Raw genomic sequence first — 24,595 nt, forward strand, 5'->3', positions numbered from 1 at the left:
TTATAACGAACTAACTCCATCCTATTTCTCGAATAGAGCAGAAGAGAGAAGGTGGAAGAAACTTTCCTGCTGCTCAGAGAAGATACAGAAGAAAGGTCAGTGTGAGGAAGCAGCAGCAGATAGAAAATGCAGGAGGAACAAATGAGACTGAGAAGCAAGTAGGTCTTAAATTCTAAATTTGGTTTCTAAGCTAGCATGAAGGTTTAAACAATAGAATCTCATTTCCCAGGCCTTATGAAGCCTTTCAAAGTGACTTTTCCCCACGTGTTAGAGAAAAAATAAATCTTCAGTACAGGATGATAATGATGTTTCAGGCTGCATTCTTTTCTGAGGAAAAGGATGAAATTCACTTAGGTAATAACCCTCTGAATCATTTTTAAAGTAAAGGTGCAGGAAGGATTTAACTATTTGTGACTTTGAAGAAGAGGTGCTTACCCCTCTCTTTACTTGCAGAGCATTACATAGGATAAGAGTGGCTATAATATATTGGTGGAGAAAGAATGCAAGAAATAGCTTTGTCATACCACCAGCAGGTCTCTCCCTGCAAAGACCAGCAAGAATAACAAAAGCACAGTTGGAAACCCAACAAGCATTGGGCAAGCAAATGTTAAAGGCTGACGGGGTTGCATAAGATGTGTGCAACAGAAATCAGGCTCAAAGCCCACATTCATTGAGTTTTGGTACTTGAAGACACTACTTGCCCTGGGTACAAGTACATACTACACCCTACCCACTGTTCTATCACTCTGTCTCCTCCTCTGGATTTTATTAGAAAGAAAACGTCAATGGGGATGGTTATACTCATTGGCTTTATTCCATCTGTTTTCTTAGATTGTCATCATTACTGAGTTGTCTTTAGAAATACATATTTTTTTTATCTTTGTGACTACCTTGCAATATTTTTAGTAAACTGTTCCAGTGAGGAGGTGATACTTTTTCTCCAGGTCACTAAGACAACCTAATTGATAAGAAGCAAAATTCCTTAAACTTGTCAAATAATTTTGTACTTCCCTTTATATGAGACATTTATAAGCTGAAAGTCTTTACAAGAATAGCATTGGACTGTTTTCTTAGTTAACTGAAAGAGATATTTTTAAAAAAATGTTTCAGCAGCTCTGTGGGAGTAATTTAAAAATTTATCTAGGGGCTGGAATGATAGTAGAAGGGTAAGGCAATTGCCTTGCATGTAGCTGAGCAAGGTTTGATCCTTGGCATACCATAAGGTCCCTTGATCTGGCCTAGGAGTGATTCCTGAACACAGAGCTAGGAGTAAACCCTGAGCACTGCTAGGTGTGGTCTCAAAACAAACAAAGAAATAAATCTAAAGCTGAAAAATGATGGTTTTTCTTAACTGTTTAAGGTTTTTAATCACTCCTGTAAATGTTGGATATTTTTGTCCAATATTGTGCTTTTTTATTCACTTGTTGAAAAGTTGGACTGTTTGTTGCTTTTAGCTTTATTGCGCTCCCCAAGTCAAGATATCAAATAGTTGCTGTTTAGTAAATCCAGCTTGAACCTTCTTCAATATCTCAAAATGTTTTGATTAAGCGGGGGGAAGAGATAATACAGGGGGTAAGGTGCTTGCCTTGCAGGTGGCTGACCTGGGTTGCATATGGTCTCTTGAGCATAGAACCATGAATAGCCTCTGAGCCCCACTGGAAGTGGTCCCAAGCCCAAAGGTAAAATAAAGTGGTTCAATTTCTTTTGAATGTTCTCTGAATGTAGCCTTCCTCAATTCTAATCTTTGTGTTTCCTTTCCTTTTCAGATGACTCCTGAGTGGAACCCTGATTAACATATAAAGCTCCAGATTATAGTTATAATTACCTTATAGCTATTTAACAGGTTTAAGAAGGTAGTTTGTGTCCCCAGGTTCTATTTCCAGGCCCCATGCTAGTTTTGTCCCTCACCATCCTCTGTCTGTTATCTTCGGTCCATGCAGGTCTCTCACTGGTTTTGTCCCTTGAAGTCCTTGGGTCCTCTGCTGGGCTGTCATCTCTGTCCACGGATCTGTGCTCCTCGCTGCCCATGCTCTAAACGGCCTGCTGGTCTGTCTCTGATGCTCTGCAGTCGCCTCTCCTTGCTGGCGTTGGCTGCTCTTTATCTTTTTGTCTTTCTTTTGTTTTCCAGTCATGTGAATAGGGGTAAGAACTATGACTTTTTCTGCTTCTGCCTGGCTATGGTAGAAACCCAAGTGAGGGGCCAAAGGATGTGTTCCATCAGGGCAGAGAATAGGGTCAAAGAGAGAAAGTTCCTTGACCTGTGGCCCCCTTTGAAGTGTCCATTTCCCCACCCCTTAGTCATCTCCTTTATCTACTGATTGACTAGACTTCACTGAGGCCAGGTTTAAAATGAAAAATTGAAAATGACCAATTGTAACTCCATTATCCAGTGCCCCTCCCTTCCCTCCCCACTTCCACAGAGCAGCTGGTGTGAAAAGCATTATCCAAAATTAACTTGATTGCATTGTTTTTCCAGCCAAGGAACATATAATCCATAAGAATATATAATATTTTTGACTCAAAGCATTAATCCAGTTATGAAAAAGAGAATACAAATGGAGTAAACAAGAGGTGGAGATCTTGAGATAGACTCATTGAACTGAATCATTTGATGAATTCCAGATTCTACGTTGAAGCTTTATTTATGGCATTATCACTGTGTAATGGTTGCTAAAATGATTTTTCTATAAGGTGCATGCTATATATTAAGGTGTGCCAATATTCCAAAGGAAATAAGTTTCTCTTTACCAAGTTTACAATCAAATGTTGTGTTTGAAAGTTCTAAGCTCAGATGAAGATGGTGGTTGTACATGATGTCATTTAGGAAAAAAAAGAAGCCAGATGTCAAAATGTCCTAGCTATTATACCTAAGAATGAGGCAATGTGCCCTGCCTTTGACATTTCTTTGTTGTTTAATTCTTCACAATCTGTATCAATTTTTAATCCTGAGATATAAAAATGGAGGTTGAAAAGAATTAAGGAGAAAAAATGAACTGTAACCAAAATTTTTAAATAAACTCTTTTGTTTGGATTGACTGTTGTTTTGAGGCCATATCTGTGATGTGCTCAGAACTTATTCTGGCTCTGCAGTCACAGTTCATTCCTTGTGGAACTTGGAGGACCATATAGGGTTTTGAGGATCAAAACGGGTTGGCTGCATGCAAGACAGGAACCTTACCAGGTACGCTATCTCTCTAGCTACTTAAAAGGTAAAAGGTAAAGGCCCTCCCGTTGATCGTCGATTTGCTCGAGCGGGCCCAGTAACGTCTCCATTGGAGACTTTGTTGTTACTGTGTCTGGCATATCGAATACTCTCGGTAGCTTGCCGGGCTCTCCGAGAGGGGCGGAGGAATCGAACTCGGGTCGGCCATGTTGGCCGCGTGTAAGGCAAACGCCCTACCCGCTGTGCTAATCGCTCCAGCCCTCGCTCTAGCTACTTATGTTGGGTTTTTCAAAAAGAAATTTTTAAGTATCTTTTGTTCTTGACTTTTCCTATTCATTTACAATAGTTTCAGAACTCCAAACCAACATATCAGGGTTTATTGAAAATTCAATTTTAATAGTTTTATTTTTTTGACTATTACAAAAATTTATTTAAAAAATATCCATGAAAATGTACACTATCCAATTTTATATTAGTAAAAAGATGCAATGATGGGAACACATGAAAACACTTGACTTCTAAACAACTTCTGTTCATACTCGTTCCAAGGCTACTAACATGATGATACTATTTCCTCGTATTACCACCATTCCAATATTGTTCTGTTCCCCACTTGTTGCCATCTCCACGCATTCATTTATCACAAGATTCATAAAGGGTTCAAAGCCTCGAAGTATTCCTTGGGCATGTCTGCCACCATTCAAGTTCAATAATTTCTTGTCCATAAATTTTTTCAGCTCTGGGGGGTGAGCTTTGCTCATTGTGTCTCTGCTGTGGGCTCACAGACGCCTCCAAGATGAGACCTCAAGGGCTCCCTCGCACTCCCACCTTTAATGGTTTTATTTATTTTGGCCTCCCAAGACGTACTCTGGATGACTGGGGGCCACGCCCAGCAATACGTGGCCAACTCAGCCACCCTTAACATTAGGGCCCTAGGATGTGCTGCTGCTCAGATCCAGCAGTGCTGAGGGCCCACCAGGACCACCCTAGCAGTGACTTCACCCAGTCTGCCGCCACTGAGATTTGGGAGGCACCTGATACTGGGGATCAAGCCTGGGGATGGGGGTGCATGCACCCTAACCTCCGGTATTGTTCCCCTCTTCCCCACGGTATTTTTTCATTGTTGAAATAGTTTGTGTTAGTGTATGTGATTTAATTTATATATAGGCAAAAGGGGAAACATTGTAATATGATGGGATTATTTTTAAAGTCTATTTAACCTTGGATCTGGGCCTCCTCAACCCAGATCCCCCATTTTCCAGTAGCTTGGCAGTCACACCCACAAACTGCCCTAATGCCATGTAACCCCATCAATGGCAAAGATCCAGAGACTATAAAACAAAGCTCCCAGAAGTGTGTGGCCATATTTTACCCATCTTCCAGGACTGCCGCATCATATTTGATAGGGTTCAAATATGGTTTGAACCATGGGAACACCTGCAAGGGCGATTAGAGGCCGCCCTTAAAGCCTCTATTCCCTTCGGAGAGCCTGGAAAGCTACTGAGAGTATCCCGCACACACGGCAGAGCCTAGCAAGCTATCCATGGCGTATTCAATATGCCAAAACCAGTAAATACAATGGGTCTTATTCCCCGACCCTGAAAGAGCCACCAATACAGCAGCGTTAAGAAGGATGAGGAAGAGAGGCTGATAAAATCTCAAGGCTGAACTAGGCTGCTAAAAAGAAGAAAGACAAAAATGACTGTCTGTATTTTCAATGCATGTATGTTGGCATCGGATGCAACCACTGAGGACCTGATGGTACAAGCGTGAAAGATCAAGTACAACATCATTGGTCTGACCGAGACCAGAAGGCATCAAACACATCATGCAGTTTTCGACACTGGAGAAGAACTGTTCCTTGGAACATGCGACAAAAGAGGCGTCGGAGGTGTCAGTGTCCTTGTCAACATGAACTTGGCAATGAGCATTGATTCATTCATTGTCTAACAACCCGAATTGGACGATTACACTTGAATAGATGTGACTCACTGCTGGCAGTTTCTATCTTCGTTGTCTATGCACCAACATCCAATTATGATGAAGGAGAAATTGAGAAGTTTTATATGGAACTGAGACGTTCTATAAAGAAGACCACACTTTCTACAAGATCATTGTTGGTGATTTTAATGCCAAGATAGGACTGAGAAGATCAGCCGAAGAACTCTACATTGGGACCCATGGCCTAGAATGGAACGAATAGGGTGAGAGACTGTCTGAGTTCATCATGTCGACCAAGACCATCCATGGTAACTCACAGTTCCAGAAGGCTGAATCTAAACGTTGGACATGGGAGTCTCCTGGTGGACGGTTCCACAATGAAATTGACCACATCATATTCAATTGACAGTTTTGCCTGATTGATGTCACTGTTGTCCCAAAATTCCAAACAGGATTGGACCACCGTCTCCTTTGTGCAAAATTCTACTTCAAGAGCAGGGAAAAAGGGCTGCAAAGTTTAAGAAGAGAATGACCACAACTGGGAGCTCTTTGGCACTATTGTGGCAATATGGGAAGATGCCATCGTTGAAAACATTGACAAAGAATATGATCGACTGGTTCAGCACCTCCACGTGCGAAGAACGCCAAGAGAGAGATAGCCACACACACCAAAAAAGCCTGTCTTTAAAAACTCTTAAACTTATTCGCCTACGTGGCTTGGCACAAGACTCAGGCAACTGCAAGCGAACATCCAAGCTCGCAAAGCAGTGCAGAGAAGCAATAAAGGAAGACCATAAAGAGAGAAGAGCAGCAGTGCTGGCAGATGCGGCAGAAGCTGGGAAAAGCATTCGTAACACCCACCTGTTCTTCGGCAACTACAAGACCAAGATGACTGCCCTCTGATGTCCTAATGGATCTATCACATCTTCCAGAAGGGCAATGGAGAAGATTATCCATGACTTCTACTTGGATCTCTTCGATAGCCACGTTCACCTGCCCACATACCAAATTCCACAGGATGGCTATGTTGTTCCCAATGTTCTCCCTTCCGAAATCTGACACGCCATTTCATCGGTAAAGAAGCGAACAGCACTTGACCCAGACAAGGTCAGACCTGAACACCTGAAGAATCTGCTGTCAGTACTCATCAATACACAGGCTCGGCTCTTCATATGCTACCTGTCTAAATGCAAGGTTCCGTCCCAATGGAAAACCAGCAGGACCATTCTACTGTACAAGAAGGGAGACATCTACGACATTATTAGCCACTATTGCCCGACCTGCCTATTGTCTGTCGTCTACAAGCTGTTCACTCGAGTCATCCTGAATAGGATTGGCAGAACACTAGATGAAGGACAACCATGCGAGCAAGCCAGGTTCCGAAAAGGATTCAGCACAATCGACCATATCCACATGATAACCAAGATCATTGAGGTTTCTCAGGCGTTCAAGATGCCACTCTGTCTAATGTTCATTGATTTAAAAAAGGCCTTTGATTCTGTTGAGACTGAAGGGGTCGTCAAAGCCCTAGCCAAACAGGGCATTCAAACTCAATACATCAGGATCTCCGTGAGGAGGATCTGTATTATGGATTCACTACCAGGACCTCACCATTCTACAAAGAAGTGATCATTCATGTCAAGAGAGGGGTTCGGCAGGGTGACACCATTTCACCAAAACTCTTCAGTGTCACCCTCAAGAACGTCATGTGATGACTGGAATGGGAAGAAATGGGAGTGAACATAGACGGTCAGCAACTATATCACCTCCACTTTGTTGATGACATCGTTCTAATAACATCAAACATTAGCCAAGTGGCACAAATGCTGGCCGACTTCGACCATGAGTGTGAAAAGGTTGGATGACAGCTGACTCTCATGAAGACAATGTTTATAAGAAACAGTCTTGTTCCTGATGTTCCATTTGTTCTCAATGGAACGAACATCTCCAAATGCAACAGTTATATGTACCTAGGTTGAGAATTCAACATGACGAATGACCTGGCACCTGAACTGCACAGGAGGAAGAGAGCGGGTTGGAATGCCTTCAAGAGCGCCGAAGAAATAGCTAAGAGGACGAAGAACCTCTGGCTCCAGGCACACCTCTTCAATTCCACTGTTCTTCCTGTGTTAACATATGCCTCAGAGACCTGGGCCCTACGAAAACAGGATGAGAACGCTATTCAGGTCTCCCAAAGAGAAATTGAAAGAACTATGCTTGGATTATCACGCTTCACTCAAGTGAGAGAAAGAATCTGGAGTTCTGACCTCCATCAACAGTCAAGAATCAGGGATGCCGTCTCGTTTGCCAAGGTGTCGAAAATCAGATAGGCTGGACACATAATGAGATTTGGAGACGACTGCGGACTAGAGCCATTACCAACTGGATTCCACAGGACATCAAAAGATCGCATGACCACCCACCTACGAGATGGTCAGACTTCTTCTTCAAGACCTTGAACGATTGGTTTGAGGCACTTTGTGTTCCTAGATCAAACAGATGCCATTGGGCTACACTAACACGCGACAGGGACAAATGGAAACATTACTGGTGCCCGCTTGAGCAAATCGATGAGTAACGGGATGTCAAGTGATATATATATATACATATGTATATATGTATATATATATATCACACCATCAAATGTGATGTGGTACTCTTGAAGTGTGGGTAGATTATGTGGTATGAAGTGTTGCATGGCCACAAATGCAGCCACGTGAATAGGTTCGCTCATGGGTGAGGCTCGGCCTGAGCATGTGGAGAGTGGCTGTGGGTGTGGTGGTGGTTGAGCTCTGGAGATTTTTGGCTGCGGGGGCTGGGTCCCTTGGGGCAGGGAGGGCTCTCAACCCGCTTTCCGCTGGAGCACCCTGAGTGAAACAGCCTGGCACTGGGACCAGCAACATGGTTATGGCAAGCATCATGTTATGCTCCCTTCTGGGAGAGAACAAAACGTTTAATATGCAGAATAAAGACATATGAAAGAAAGAAGCCAGAAGTTAAGACAGTGGAGAATCAGGGAGGTTATTTCACTTGCTAAGATGTATAAAATTATACATACAAAGGAAGTTATATATTTAATTTCTCAAGTATAGGTTTTGAAGTCAGTTCATTTTATATTATTCAATCCACAAATGCACTTCTTCAAGTCCCTCATGGAATATATTTTAAGTTTAGTCAGGTGAACTAAGGAACAAATTTATTTTAAAACTCATTATCTTATAAGTTAATTTTTAACATTTCCAAAAGTTGGGTGATTTTTTTATATTTGGTTAAATATATAAGGTGAGCAAGAGTCTAAGGGTTGGACTAGAGGAATTACTTGTTGGATCATACAGTTTTAGAAACACACAGCTAAATGGTTACATTATATTGTATGATTGAACACTGCTTTCGTAAATCAATTACTAAAAGTAGCATGTAACTTTTTAGTGAAATTGGTTAATCAAACTCATTGCTTCAAGCCTGTAAGACAGGTGCTCTGCAAGTAGGCCACAATGCCAGAACCCTGTTTTCCCAACCCCTCCTTTCCCTTCTCCTTTGTACTGTAAATAGCACCGTAGCACTGTCCTGTTGTTCTTCGATTTGCTCAATCAGGCACCAGTAACGTCTCCACTGTGGGACTTGTTGTTATTGTTTTGGGCATATCTATTACGACACGGGGAGCTTGCCAGGCTCTGCCGTGCGGCTGGGATACTCTCTGACAGGCTCTCCGAGAAGGATGGAGGAATCGAACCCAGGTCTGCCACATGCAAGGCAAATGCCCTACCCATTGTGCTATCGTTCCAGCTATCGCTCCAATACTGCAAATAAAGTTAGAAAAAATTCTAAAAATAGGGAATAAGCTCTGAGCACCAGTGGGTCCCCAAACAAACCAAGCAACAAACAAACAAAAGTCTGAACTTGACATAAAGTACTAGACTAACATATGTAGTAAACAACACTGAGTTTAAAAAGAAAATTCCTCTGGCCAGAGAGATTCTTCAGAGGTCAAGGGCACAAGGTGAAGAATATTTTTAAAATTATATATTTATAATGTATAAAATATTATATAAATATATTAATATAAAATATATTATTTTAAATTATATTTATTATATAATATACTTTATATGTTACTAATGGCTAATTAGTCACAGAATGTTAGAAACAGAACCTATCTGAGATATTATTTTAATTCAGAGATGGTCAGTCCTTTTTTTCCTTGGCTGCATTTCAAAATGAAATATTTTATAGAATTGCAATATTTGAAACAGGTCATATCTATTCTGTACTGTTCTGCTGCTTTCTGAAGGAAACAGTTTTGCCTCAAATGGTCCCCAGGGGAGCAGAACAAAAACTTGTTTTCAAAGAAAAATAATTATCAGATTTAAATTAAGACTGTATTTTCATTGCATAAGCACACAAACTTGGCAATAGAATTATTTTATCAACAAAGATAATTGTGTTGTTTAATATGATAACAATATTGCAAAATGAGCCCAAATAAGGAGGAAGAGAGAAAACATGGGGAAACTTGCAATTTAGGCCATTTATGCTGCTTCTAAAACGTCACCTTCACACAGATGCTAAAGTCAGAGATAAATGGCAAAAAGTCTTCTCAACACAGCTGCCTTAAAGGAATATCTTCTGGCACTGAAGAGATAGCTCAGTGGGAAGGACACTTGTCTTGCATGCTGCCAACCCAGGTTTCATCCCTGGCACCCTAAGTCCACCAGGAGGACCTCTGGACATAGAACCTGAACACAGAACACAGTGGTAAGGCTTACAGTAATAAGCCCTGAGCATTGCCATATGTGGTACCCAAACAAACAAACAAACAAACAAAAAGGAATATATTCTTTGGAAGCAGGAAGCCAGTGACTGTACCCAAATACCCTTCACAGCTCTGGTCTTGACTGAGAAAACAATAGATAAATGTGAAATTAATAGATTCATTATTTCTGTCACTAACACCTTCCTCCACCTCACCTTTCAGTATTCTCCCACATTTATATTTACAACATAATCACTTTCTAAGTAATAAACACCTTTTTATTTGGGGGCGGGGGTGTGGATGAGTAGGCACACCCAGTGATGCCTGTTGGTTGCTTCTGATGCTGCCCAGGGTCCATGGGGAGCCAGGAATCAGGCCTGAACCAGCAGTCTGTAGGTCACGTGTTCCAGCCTTTTGAGCATCTCCTGGGTCCTTTGACGCTCACAGACACAGGCTTCAGTGTCGCTGGAGATAATACCAAGCCAAAGACAATGAGGGGTTCCTGAACTCTCGGGGAGCTTCCCTGCATGCATCTCCTCCAGCGTCCACGGGCTCAGCATTTATTGGTTACTCCTCTTGAATTTGGTGATTGGGAAAGTTTGGCATTATTATTATTGATTCTTCCTTCCTTAAAACACCCTGTTTAAGTTATTTGGATATTTTAACAACTTCCGTGGATCCCCTGGACTCCACTTGCACTTGAGAGAGAAATCAAGAAGGATGAAGTCGGGGCTGGAGCAATAGCACAGCAGGTAGGGCGTTTGCCTTGCACGTGGCCAACCCAGGTTCGATCCAGCATCCCATATGGTCCTCTGAGCACTGCCAGGGGTGATTCCTGAGTGCAGAGCCAGGAGTAACCCCTGTGCGTTGCCAAGTGCGACCCAAAAAGCAAAAAAAAAAAAAAGGAAGGATGAAGTCATTTGGGGTGTAAAGAAACATAGCAGGGGAGTAACAAGAGTCCAACAGCAACAGTATGGAAGACTTGCTCTTCAGTGGGGAGCTGACCACAGTGGGGGGATGGGAAGGGAGAGCGTGGTGGGGGAGGGAGGGGGCACTGGGACAATGGTCAAGGGAATTGGGTACTCTAATGGAGAGTTTGGTATCTCCATTTGTTTTATGAATGAGCCCTACCATTAACAGTATTGTAAACCAGGGTGCAGAAAATTAACACAAAGTTTTAAAAATAATTAATCAAATATATTTTTTTTTGCTTTTTGGGGGGCCACACCCAACATTCCCCAGAGGTTGCTCCTGATTCTGTACTCAGGAATTACTCCTGGCAGTGCTCAGGTGACCATTTGAGATGTAGGAATTGCCTGGGCTGGGCACATGCAAGGTAAGCATTCTATCCACCATACCATCATTCTGTCCCCTAAAAATATGTATTTTTACAAGAAGGATGAATAAGATGGAAGAAGGTGTTCAAAGGTATAGTCAAGTAAAAAATCATGAGAGCTGCTTGCAGCTTCTTGTGTCAAGATATGAGACACATTCGTCTTTCACACTTTTCCTGGGAAAGCATACTGCTTTTAGATGCAAGCCGTAATAATGTAATCATCTGCTCTAATAAAGTTTCAACTTAACAAAAAAACAAAAGTATGTGGAAATACAATTAGTGAACTTTATAGACAAAGGAGTGTAATGGTACTATCTCAATAAAGAAGCAAGAACTCAAATTGATATGGTTTCCTTCAACTTTACCTTAAAAATCTAGTAAAATCCAGGATATTTGTCTAGTTAACAGCCTTTAAAGACACCAAGAGAACAGTTTTATTAACTGTCAAGTAAAAGATAAATAAGCTCTCCCCTCCCTCTGCAGGGCAAAGGTCAGTAGCCTTGCTCCCCTCTAGAGAGGACTCAGCTCTTAGGCCCCTTGGCTAACACAACTCACTGTGGACATTGAAGTCATTTGGTCCCTGCATCTGCCTGTCATACTGGGATCTGATAACTGGTGCAGATGCTGATCTTCTGCTTTTTATGCAGGTAATTCATTTCTCTGTCTCTGACTCAAGAATTCTCTTTTACTAGCATCTGTGTACCTGTTAGCTTGCAAGAAGAGTAAAATCTCACACCTTTCACTTTCTGACAGGCTTTAAACACAATAATTTGGTGTCTAAGGAATGGTTTGTTCTCCAGAACCCAGTGCAGAGGTGGTACTAATGGAAGATCAGTATCTCTTCCCTTTCTTACACCTACGGCAGGAAAGAAAGTATCAGAGTCATTACAGGCTAGGGCTGACGCCCGCCACCTGGGAGAATCTTGGGACCAGAAACTTCCCATGAGGAGCAGACCAACAGGCAAACTTTAAATGAACCTCCCAATTATGCAGAAGAAAGTCCAATATATGATCACATTCAGAGAGCCTATATAATGAGTCTCATGATGGGTCAAAGATACCCTTGTACCTTTGAGGCATTTGGAGTAGCTTGTTTGGTGAACATCAAACTCTGAATTAAATTCAGTTCTTTAAAAAGGCACACATTTCATTGGAATAAATGTAAAAACTTTGGATGTATGCTTAATTATTAGTAGGATCACAGCGGGTAGGGTGTTCGCCTTACAAGCGGCCAACATGGCCGACCCGAGTTCGATTCCTCCGCCCCTCTCGGAGAGCCCGGCAAGCTACCGAGAGTATTCGATATGCCAGACACAGTAACAACAAAGTCTCCAATGGAGACGTTACTGGGCCCGCTCAAGCAAATCCATGATCAACGGGAGGGCCTTTACTTACTTACTTTATTGTTATACTGATATTTTATAGCCAAGATTGTTTGAGATAGAGACGGAAAGGAAGAAATAGATCAAAAGTAGCTAAAGCCACTTTCTAGACCCTTCCATCCACAAAGAGCCCAAAGGGAGGGAAGCAAATGGCGCACATTGGCCTACACACCAAATTCTGGGGATGTCAAAGCAGTCAAAGCAGCTCCTTAATAGTGTTGCTATGGATAGATGAACACTATTCCCGGCCACTGCTCAGTCTCCATCGCTCATCTTTAATTAGCATTAGCTGTCAAAACTCATCGTATTACTACGTGATTTATTCCTCTTGCCTGTGTTATACTGAGCTCACCATCCCACAATCAAATTTCAATGGCTCTTTGTTTTTGAGGGCCAGGATATCTTTCATACTTGTTATAATCAGAATTAAGTTATGAACCTGTTAGGTCAGAGCAATCAGTGGGTATAGCACTTGTGCTGAACATGGAGACCTTGGTTTGATCCCCAGCATCACTGATCCCCTAAATTCTGCTGGGGGTGATTCCTGGGCACAGAGACAGGAGTAAGCCCTAGTACTGCTGGTGTTACCTAAAAACAACAGCAGCAGCAGCAGCAACAACAACAACAATAATAATAGTAAATAAAGTAAATGGGGGGCTGGAGCGATAGCACAGCGGTAGGGCCATTTGCCTTGCAAGCAGCCAAGATCAATTCCTCCGCCCCTCTCGGAGAGCCTGGCAAGCTACTGAGAGTATCTCGCCTGCACAACAAGGCCTGGCAAGCTACCCGTGATGTATTCGATATGCCAAACACAGTAACAATAAGTCTCACTATGGAGATGTTACTGGGCCCACTCGAGCAAATCTATGAACAACGGGAGGACCATGATACTGTGAAAGTAAATGGAAGCAACTTTAAAAATGGAAGAAGGGATAAAAGTTTTCTGTTTATATATGCAGTTTGCCTTATAGAAAAGTTATATTGGAAAACAATAATTTGGAAAATTTTATGAATAATAACAATCATGTTCTCTGCTTACTTTCATTTAAGAAATCAAACTCTCCCTTTAATGAACATTTCTAGTGTGAGTGTTAATAGCAACACTTTGAATTACATATTTTACCCCTAGGTTGGGCTGGAGCAATAGCACAACAGGTAGGTCGTTTGCCTTGCATGCTGCTGACCTGGATTCGATTCCTCCGCCCCTCTTGGGGAGCCCAGCAAGTTACTGAGAGTATCGGGCCCACAAGGCAAAGCCTGGCAAGCTCCCCGTGACATATTAGATATGACAAAAACAGTAACAAAAAGTCTCACAATTTGTTGTGAGATGTTACTGGTGCCCTCTAGAGCAAATCGATGAACAAGGGGAGGACAGTGCTACAGATTGTGCTACCCCTAGGTTGAAGACCAAGGGAGTAGGTTGTCAGGAAGTTAACTCTCAACAACCTATGGTTGCTTTAATTATCAGTTTGCAAGGCAGGATTTGTCAGAAAAGGCACACCTTAACACTCATGAGAGCGCTTCTAGGAACTTGGGGGAAATCAAAATTAATTTCTTAATAAGTTCAAAGATCTTGGGTACAGAGAAGAGATTATTGGCTACCAGCAGGGAAAAGGGTTGGCTGGGTATGTGAATCAGGTAAAAGGGTAAGTTATACGGTGACAGTAGAAAGAAGGCCTTTGATGTTCGTGATGTAGTGTGTTCAGAGATCCAATTGTAATTGTGTGTACTTACATCATGTTATAAACCAACATAGCTCAATTAAAAAAAATCAGAGTTGTAAACTTCTATCTTGAAATCATTTTGAATTTTTGACCCCAAACATATCTAGTTGACAATGACTAAGTCTATCTTTATAAGATGCAGGCCTCAGACCAACAAAAGAAACCAGTTCACCAATCCAGGGATAGTACAGAGGGTTGGGTGCTTGCCTTGCCTGTGATCAACATAGACTTGATCCTTGGCATCCCATATGTCACCTGAGCACCAGCAGAAGTAATTTCTGAGTGCAGAACAACCGAGCATTACTGAGTGTGGCCCCAAAACTAAATATATATGTATATATTTTTTAAAAGAAAAAAAGGAAGAACTAATTCAATTGAATATTTTACTCTCTCTGAAGCCTGCCCAACTGTTAGATCCTGGGTCAGAAGTCTTAAAGGCAAGAATAGAGTCAGACTTCTTCTGAACAAAGACAGAAGCAATTCAAATGTTGAAATTTAAACTGCTACAGGAATGGTACAGATGTGCTTGAAAGTGATGAGTCAAGCATAATACCTATTCAGGTTCATTCTTTTTCTGCCAGAATCCTGAGACAGACGACCTTGAAGTCTGGTTTCTTATTCTATCTTTGCCCAGTGATTAATTGTTCTATAAATCAAGTAATTCTCATGAAAGAAAAGTTAAAATATGACTAATGTTCCTTGAGTGAAGTAGAGCTTGACAAACTGAGCAGTTAGCCGTCAGAGTAATACTTCCCACATCCAGATCTTATTGCAGTATTGTTTATAAGAGTGAAAGTAGAAATCATTCCTTGTTATAGCTTAGAAATGATAAACAAATATCATGGTATACATGTTCATTCAATTACCTCCTAACAATCTAAAACAGTCAGTTAAAATGGTGAGAACTGACATGGAAAGAGATCTAGTTATATAATTTTTTTTTAAAAACTGTGTATTTATAAATTTATAAAAAAAATCCAGAATAGACAAGAACACTTCAAAGTTGGGGAATGCAACACCATGTTGGAAAATGAAACTCCAAAGTTTCAAAGTTTTTTCATAGAAGAATGCTAAACCACGGTGTTTAATAAAGGGGGCGGCGGGGGGGGGGGGTGGATAAAGTACACAACGCTCACATCATTTCATAAAGTTGATTTTTCTGAGGCCTTCTCACCTAGGTGGTTTGCTTAAAATGGCCCAGAAGATATTCGCCTGGAAATAGGTGTCAATCTTTGTACTCAGCAGATTCTGAATATACCAATAATTAACCTTCACGAATGCCTCAGTTCCCAGACATGGGGGAAAACATGTGCCTTTTGAGAGTGACATTTTCACAAAACAAAAACCACTCTTACGACTTTTCAACTGAGAAACACTGAAAAGGCTAAATATTGGGGCCTGCACTAGGTCCCTGAAACCCTCTCACTAGCACCTCTAGGTGTAGCCCTGGAGCCCCCCAGAGCAGTTCTGGGGTAGTTGCTCCAGTGGCACCTGACACTGAGGGGCCCAAGCAGCAGCACATGCTCAGACCCCACACTGGTCGGAGTCCTGCAGAGACTGGCCCCAGGGTTCCCTGAATACCAGGTGCAGAGGCCCCTATCAAAACATATTGTGAGGTAAAATTCCTGGTACCAATCTCCGGCCATTCTTGGGTGTTAGTCTCCTATTTTGTTACTTTATGTTCCCCAGATGAATACAATCTTTCTATGTCTATCCCTCTCTTTCTGACTTATTTGGCTTAACATGATACTTTCCATGTAGTACCACTTGTATGTAAATTTCATGACTTTGTCTTTTCTAACAGTTACATAGTACTCCATTGTGTCACACATGCTAGGGGAAAAGGGAGCTCAGATAGAGAAGGGAGCATCAAATAAAGGGTGTTGGGAGGATCCTCCCAGGATGGGAGAAGCATGCTGAAAGTAGACTATAGACCAAACATGATTGTCAACCATTGCCTCTTTTGCAAACCACAACGCCCAAGAAGAGAGAGAGAACAAAAGGGAATGCCTTGCCACAGAGACAGGGGGAGATGGGGGGTGGGAGGGATACTGGGATCCGTGGTGGTGGGAAATGGGCACTGGTGGAGGGATGGGTATTTGATCATTGTATAATTGAAACCCAAGCACAAAAATTTGTAGGTCTACAACTGTACCTCATGGTGTCTCACTAATAAAAATTAAAAAAAAAAACAAACTAATAAGAAAGCTTCTCTAAAAAAAAACATATTGTGAGGGCAAAGTCATCTTAGATTTTCAAATTGGAGAGTACAAATTTAGGATTTAGCCCAAACAGTCCTATTGATATTTCCAGAGGTTATAAAAGAAAAAGATATCAGAAGATGGATAAAGTGACCCAGAATTAGGCTATGTTATATTCCTTACAGACCTTCAGTCAAGCTGATTGTTGGGGTTGTGCAACAGGAAACTGGGTTTGTGAAAGAATTCACAGAGATTATAGGGAGAAAGGGTTTGTTAAGAGAGAAAGGAATAGCTGCACATGCTAGGGGAAAAGGCAGCTCAGATAGAGAAGGGAGCACCAAATAAATGGTGTTGGGAGCATCCTCCCAGGATGGGAGATGCATGCTGAAAGTAGACTATAGACTGAATATGATTGCCACTCAATGCCTCTTTTGAAAACCACAGCACCCAAAAGTAGAGAGAGAGAACAAAAGGGAATGCCCTGCCACAGAGGCAGGGTGGGATGGGGGAGGGGTGGGAGGGATACTGGGAGCATTGGAGGTGGGGAATGGGCACTGGTGGAGGGATGGGTATTTGATTATTGTATAACTGAAACTCAAGCACCAAAATTTGTAAGTCTACAACTGTACCCCATGGTGTTTCACTAATAAAAATAAGAGAGAGAGAGAGAGAGAGAGAGAGAGAGAGAGAGAGAGAGAGAGAGAAAGAGAGAAATAGATTAAGTGAATTTGTTGGACAAGGAGAATTTGTCACACTGCCCCAAGCGGTAGACTTTATGCTGCTCTCACAGTTGGCCTGATGTCAGAATATGACAGGCAGGGGTTGGAGCCATGTATGGTACAGCAGGTGGGGTCTTAACCGCTGCTGACCTGGGTTCCATCCCAGGTACACCCTGCGGTCCACAGAGCCTGCCAGGAGTGATTCCTGAACTCAGAGCCAGGAGTAACTCCTGGGCATCATCTGGTGTTGCCCCAAAACAAAAAACAAACAAGCAAAAAAGTCAGGCAGGTATTATTAAATATATTGCTAACATGCGTTTCAGTTTGTGCTGGCAGTGTGTGTCCAGTTGATTTATTTTTGTTGACCTGGTGTTATACTTGTAAGCTGGCATCTGGGACCCATTATCTGCGTCCCATGAAAGAAAGCAGAAGAATCTTTTACTGCCACTCCCCTCCCCGACTCCGTGCACCCCTTCTCTTAGCCCCGCCCCTTCTCATCACCACGAGCCGCCACGTGGGAGCCCCGTGGAATACACAGAGGTGCTCTCTAGCCGGTATTTTAAACTGCTAGTTCACTGGTTAAAACGGAAATACAGGATATCCGAGAATTTAGAACTCAGTTCTTCCAAATCACCTACCTGCCATCCCTCCAGACTGGCTGCTGTGGCTGGCCGGCTCCCTGCGGATCCTTCTTCAGTCGGTAACAGGGCAAATAAATGACTCCTACCTGGGTAGACTACTTAGAGCGACTGCCCCTTGTCTTGTAATGAAAGGGTACAGAATCACACTGGAAAGACCCAGTTTCGTTTTACATTCAGACAGGAAACTGCATAGGTAAGTGATTGCGGAAGTGCCTTTGGGGGTACGGAATCCTTGCTTCTCTGACTTCCCAGGATGGTCACCCCTCCTTCCCTCCCTTCCTCCCTCTCTCTCTCCCTTCCCTCCTTTTCTCCCTCTTCCCTTCTTCCCTTTTTCCTCCCCTCTCTTGAACCAGCAGCCTCAGGTAATGTAAACTGATTGATATTCCATAGCTTTGCACAGGTGACTAGCATGCTTGATGGTTTATAATTGTATTTGGAAGCAGCAATAACCTTTTCAAGCAAATCACAGAGTTTTAAATGCATTTTTTTAAATACATTATCAACATTAAAAACTAAATATCAGCGTAATAATGTTTAAAAGATAAATAGTTACTATACAGTTTGGGTATAAAAATTCAAGTATTGTTCTTCCAAAGAATATTATTTAGGGATATATTCTGAAGGAGTATGACTATATTGTGACAAGGAAAAAATTGAATTTATTTATTTATTTACTTTTGTCCACACCTGGCAATGTTCAGGGCTTACTCTGTGCTTAGGAATCTCTCCTGGAAGGACTGGGGGGTCCGTATGTGGTGCTGAAGATCAAACTACAGTCAGCTGCATGCAAGGCAAGGGCCTTGCCTGCTGTACTATCTCGCTGGCCCAATCCCATTGATTTTAGAGATTTAAACTGTCTTCAAATAAACATGGGACTAAAAATGCCATTTTCAGGCTATCTCCCAGAGTGCTGGAGTCATGTTTATTGTAAGGATCCCTTGCCAACATACATCAGCATAAGAATGAGGCCTAATGTGCATTAAATTAACACACCTCTTTTGACCCCAGATTGCTCTCTCTCATTACTATTCTACTTTTCTGAGCCATTGTAGCAACTCTTCTCATCTTTCCTGAACCCTTTCCATTCTGGCTTTCTTTCATAGTGCCTAACTGAAATGACTTGTATCCAGACCACTGGTTATTTATATTTTGATAATTAAAGGTTAAATTTTGTTCTTTTGGGGGTGGGATGGGAGGGCTGGAGCAATAGCACAGCGGGTAGGGCGTTTGCCTTGTACACAGCCGACATGGCCAACCTGAGTTGGAATCCTCTGCCCCTCTCAGAGAGCCTGGCAAGCTACCGAGAGTATCCCGCCCACACAGCAAAGCCTGGCAAGCTACCCGTGACGTATTTGATATGCCAAACAGTTAACAAGTCTCACAATGTTACTAGGCACACTTGAGCAAATTGATGAAAAATGGGAGGACAGTGACAGTGGGGGTGGGGAGCTTTTGGGCCACACCCAGTGGTATACAGGGCTTACTCCTAACTTTGGACTCACTGATCATTCCTGGTGGGGTCAGGGGACTATATATGGTGCCAGGGACCAAACCTGGGTGAGCTTTGTGCAAGGCAGGCAAGCATCTTACCTACTGTTTCTCTCTCTCTCTCTCTCTCTCTCTCTCTCTCTCTCTCTCTCTCTCTCTCTCTCTCCAGCCCTTCATTCAATATTCTAACTGCATTTGACACAGATGATATAGTTTAGCAGTCTTTTCTGGATTTCCAAGGCTCCCCTTTCTCCTAGGTTTTGTCTCCCACCTTATTAAGTCTCTGTCTTATTGTTCCTCCTCTTCCACTACATTTCTAGTAATCTTCAGTTCCCTTCTCTTTTGTGTGCACTCTCTTCTCAGTGATCCCAGCCTCCACCTCAGTCTAGGTGCTGATTACCCCCAAGCCTCAGTCACCCTTTCTTTTCTTTTCTCTTCTTTTCTTTTCAGAGAAAATCAAATAGAAATGATGGGTCACCTTTCTTGATGGGAGGTTCCAGGATCCACCTTTGACCCTGCTCTTCCCCAAGCATGCACTCCTCTAGCAAGCCCTTGGAATTCTATAACGTGCATCCTTATTGCAGCCTCTTGTTGTCTCTATTTCTACAACCAGATTTAGCCCCTTTCCCCCCCTTTATTCTGCTACCAAGCAGCCTCTTAATCATCTGCACTTCTGTCTGAGTCTTCTATAGTACATTCTTCACTCAGCATCCTAAGTGATCTGTTTAAAATGTGGGGAGAAATGGCTGGAGACATAGCACAACAGGTAGCGTAATTGCCGACCGTCATCTTCACTTCCATTCCTTCCCATTCCAGTCGTCGCATGACGTTCCCGAGGGTGGCACTGAAGAGTTTTGGTGAAATGGTATCACCCTGTCGAATCCCTCTCTTGACATCGATGGTCACTTCCTTGTAGAATGGTGAGATCCTGATAATGAATCTGTAATACAGCTCACAGAGGATCTTGATGTATTGAGTTTGGACGCCCTGTTTGGCTATTGCTTCGATGGCCGCTTCAGTCTCAAGAGAATCAAAGGCCTTCTTTAAATCGATGAATATTTCATTCACAAATATGAAATCATGGATTTCTGAGGAATCTGACCTTACAAGTTAACAGTCTGATTAAGGGGGAAAGGTGATAGATCGGTTGGGGAAGAGAGCACAGAATAGAGGTTACAGATAAACACAGTGGAATGGAAGTGCCTCAGGAGCACTGTGATAAACCTAAGCTCCCTGTGACAAGGGAAACAGGACATACCAATGTTATCCTAAAATGTTTAGAGCTACATTCCAATAAACACAGAGGAATGGAGGTGCTTCAGGGGCACTGTGGTGGTTGTCACCCAATAAACCTAAACTCTTTGTGGCAGAGAGGAAAGCACAAACCAATGTTACTCTAAATATCCTGCCGGCATTCTCCCGTTGCCTTCTCACTCACAAATGTCAAAGTTTAGGAAACCATATAACCTTGCTCGTGCGTTCCTCTTCCATCTCATCTCATAACCATGTTTGTTCATATTATTGTGCCTCACATTTCATAGTATTTAAAACTGAATGCAGTCTTCGCTGACAAACATGCTACTTCAGAGACTCTAGGACATAAGGGGTGGAAGTTAAAATCTGAAAATGAAAGGCAAGAAATTATTATTAATATATACATTTTTAAAAAAGGATGGGTTGGAGCGATATTGTATAGTAGGTAGGATTCTTCTTGCCTTTCATGTGGCTGACCCAGTTTTGTTCCCCAGAACCCTATATGGGGATTCTGGGGATCAGAATCCCGTAGACATGCCAGGAGTGATTCCTTAGTGCAGAGCCAAAAGTAAGCATATATACACCCACAAAACATGACTTTACAACTATCCCTACAATGTAATGGTCTTGAGAAGAGTTTAAGGAGGTGGGGTAGGGAGGTCGTTTTGCTCATCTAATGCTAGTATTGACTGATGCCATACTTGCAAGATCCATTTAAGACACAGGGGCTAGAGACTGATGAAGTACTTCATCTTTCTCCTTGCCAGAAATGCCTGAGTGTTCCAGGAAAGCTTTGATGATTGCTATCACTCAGCACCTTCCCAGGCCCCAGGCAGAAGCATATGTCCATGGTTCATGCCTGTTTCTCCTGGGGAAACTTTTACCTAGGCTTCTAATGGTAAGTCAGGTGAATCATCTGGCTCCTGGGGTGAGTCATGTCACAAAACCCTTCAGTTCACACTTGTATGGCTCAAGAATAGCTGACATCTCAACATGCGCCTGCAGCTTTCTCCAGGGACGGCTCAGCCTCCAGTGCTCTCCCACGACTTGTGCTTCCAAGGCTCCTTAACCTGTGGCTACCAAAACAGCTCACACTATCACTGATAGGCTCTCTGTGCTGCCACTTAAGGCCCCTCACTCACACTCAGAAGCGACAACTTTAGCTTCTGTTCAGAAGTGACAACTTTAGCTTCTGTAGTCATCACCAGCAGGCCCCAATCTGAACCAACCTTCCTTCCTTCCTTCCTTCCTTCCTTCCTTCCTTCCTTCCTTCCTTCCTTCCTTCCTTCCTCCCTTCCTCCCTTCCTCCCTTCCTCCCTTCTTCCCTCTCCCCTCCCTTCCTTCCTATTTCTCTCTTCCTTTCCTTCCCTCCCGCTCCTTCCCTTCCTCTTTCTTTCTTTCTTTCTTTCTTTCTTTCTTTCTTTCTTTCTTTCTTTCTTTCTTTCTTTTGTTTTTGGGCCACACACAGCAGTGCTCAGGGGTTGTTCCTGGGTCTGAGCTCAGAAATGACTGCTGGTGGTGCTCAGAGTACCATGTGGAATTCCAGGGACTGAACTGGATCAGCCATGTGCAAGGCAAATGCCCAACCCTCAGTACTATCACTCCAGACCCCTGAATATCACTTTTATTTCTAACACCGAGTCAATACTTCAAGACTGGGAGAAATAGTTGTTTAGCTTAAAACATCAAAATAGAGTCAAGCAAAAGGAAGGGCAAGAAATATGCTCCCAAACAAAACTAAAGAAAAGCAAATTTTGAAAAGATCCAATATGACAGAAATAAGTAAATCACTAGATGAAAGTTTCAAATCAATGGTTGTAAAGATGCTCACCCAAACTTGGAAACAATGAATGAATAAAACAAAATCCACCACAAAGAGACGGAATATATCAGAGTTCCATATAGATCACAGAGAAATGAAAAACAGGAATGAAAAATGCAATAGAGTTCGACAGCAGAATAGATGAAGTAGGAGGGATGGAGAATGTCTGGCACACGGGCCGTGTAAGTCCCATGAAATTATGTCTGGCCCTGGAACATGCGAGGACAAATACTGGCCCAAGAGCCATGTAAATCCCATGATATTATGTGGCTCTGGAACATGAAAGGATAAATTTTTGGCTGCCTATGTACCCTCTGATTGTATTATATGACCCATGAATAATGTTATAAATATCCAGATGACTCTAGCAGAAAAGATGTGGTTCCCTATTGTTGCTGAGTGGATTGAACCAGCAATGAGAAGATAAGGTAGGGGCAAGCATCCATGAAGATAAGCAAAGAGAAAGAAGTTTAAAAGGTGGACCAGTCATGAACTGCCTCCCCAGACCATCTCAGTGCCTTGATCCAGAGACTCAGCATTGAATCCTGAAGACAGCAGCTTGTCAGAGACTTCCCCAGACCCCATGCTGAGCTGATTTCACTGGAACACCTCAGATGTAGCGGGCGTCCTCTCTCTGCCCACTCCAGATGAACCCCCAGTGGCCACAAACTTCCAGAAGAAAAACTCAGGTATAGGGGAGCAGGGACTGAAGACTCATATCACATGGAAGTGGCTGAGACGGGGGTCCTTTCTCGTCTCCCCACACCTTTGGGATTCTGGCTGTTACACCCACGAACTCCTGGGCAATATATAAGCACATCAATGGCCTTGATCCAGAGACTCACAAATGAATCTCAAATTGGATTAGCTTCCTATAGAGATGTCTCTGGACTCAAATTATTTACAATCTTAGAACTCCAGGACCTCTCATGATATTTATAATAAGCAATAGAGAATAAATTATCTAGTATCTGCCTGTGGCAGACAGGCTTAAATGGTGGTGAGAAAGTTTGAAATAATGGTGGTGGAAAGGTATAATGGTGGTGGGCTTGGTGTTGAAATATTGCATGTAATCAACTAATGTAAGCAGCGTCATGAAAATTTAAAAATTTTAAAAAAGGGAAGGCTGGAGCAATAGCACAGCAGGGAGGGCATTTGCCTTGCACATAGCCAACCCAGGTTCAATCCCCAGTGTCCCATATAGTCCCCCAGCATCACCAGGAGTAATTCCTGAATGCAGAGCCAGGAGTGACCCCTGAGCATTGCCAGATGTGACTCCACCCACAAAAAAAATATTGAAGCTTAAAAGGGAAGAAATAGCATCAAGAGGTATAGTATACACATTATAAGGGAATCAAGAGATAAGAGATAAGGGTAAAAATCTTATCTGAAGAAATAATAGCTAAGAACTTTATTAAACTTGGAAGGAACAGACATCCTGATCCATAAACTTAGAATTCTAAAAAAAAAAAAAATTTAAAAAGACCAAAGAGAGGACACTAAGATGCAGTTAAGATGGTACGAATTAAAGATAAGAATCTTAAAAGCCAAATAAATGTTTTATATACAAGGGAACTCTCAAATGCTATCAGTTCTCAACAAAGATCTTGCAGGCTAGAAGGGAATGGTACAATATATTCAAGTGCTGAAAGGAAACATTTGTGTGTGTGTGTGTGTGTGTGTGTGTATAGCAAGGTAGTTTTATTGAAACTTATTTAGAAAGATGTGAGGGGAAAGAGTTGTTCACTCGAGTCATCACTCGAGTTGTTCACTCGAGTCATCCTAAATAGGATTGGCAGAACACTAGATGAAGGACAACCATGCGAGCAAGCAGGGTTCCGCAAAGGATTCAGCACCATCGACCATATCCACACAATAACCAAGCTCATTGAGGTTTCTCGGGAGTTCAAGATGCCGCTCTGCTTAACGTTCATTGATTTAAAGAAGGCCTTTGATTCTGTTGAGACGGAAGCGGTCATTGAAGCCCTAGCCAATCAGGGCATTCAAGCCCAATACATCAGGATCCTCCGTGAGCTGTATTGCGGATTCACTACCAGGATCTCACCATTCTACAAAGAAGTGATCATTGATGTCAAGAGAGGGGTGCGGCAGGGTGATAGCATTTCACCGAAACTCTTCAGTGCCACCCTCGAGAACATCATGCGACGAAT

General features: G+C 42.5%; 1 protein-coding gene across 1 annotated transcript; it reads right to left on the reverse strand.

Moving 5' to 3' along the window:
- Nucleotides 1-3,696: 3,696 nt before the first annotated feature.
- On the reverse strand, nt 3,697-3,924 carry LOC130044271 (small nuclear ribonucleoprotein G-like). The gene has a single exon (XM_056136943.1). The coding sequence runs from the start codon at nt 3,922-3,924 to the stop codon at nt 3,697-3,699; it is 228 nt and encodes a 75-aa protein (XP_055992918.1).
- Between the last annotated feature and the right edge of the window lie 20,671 nt (nt 3,925-24,595).

This window comes from Sorex fumeus, unplaced genomic scaffold, assembly GCF_029834395.1.
Source record: "Sorex fumeus unplaced genomic scaffold, SorFum_2.1 ptg000122l, whole genome shotgun sequence".
NCBI lineage: Eukaryota > Metazoa > Chordata > Mammalia > Eulipotyphla > Soricidae > Sorex > Sorex fumeus.

Excerpts from the sequence above, each read along its gene's own strand:
- LOC130044271 (XM_056136943.1), bottom strand. The coding sequence starts at position 3,924 with ATGAGCAAAGCTCACCCCCCAGAGCTGAAAAAATTTATGGACAAGAAA.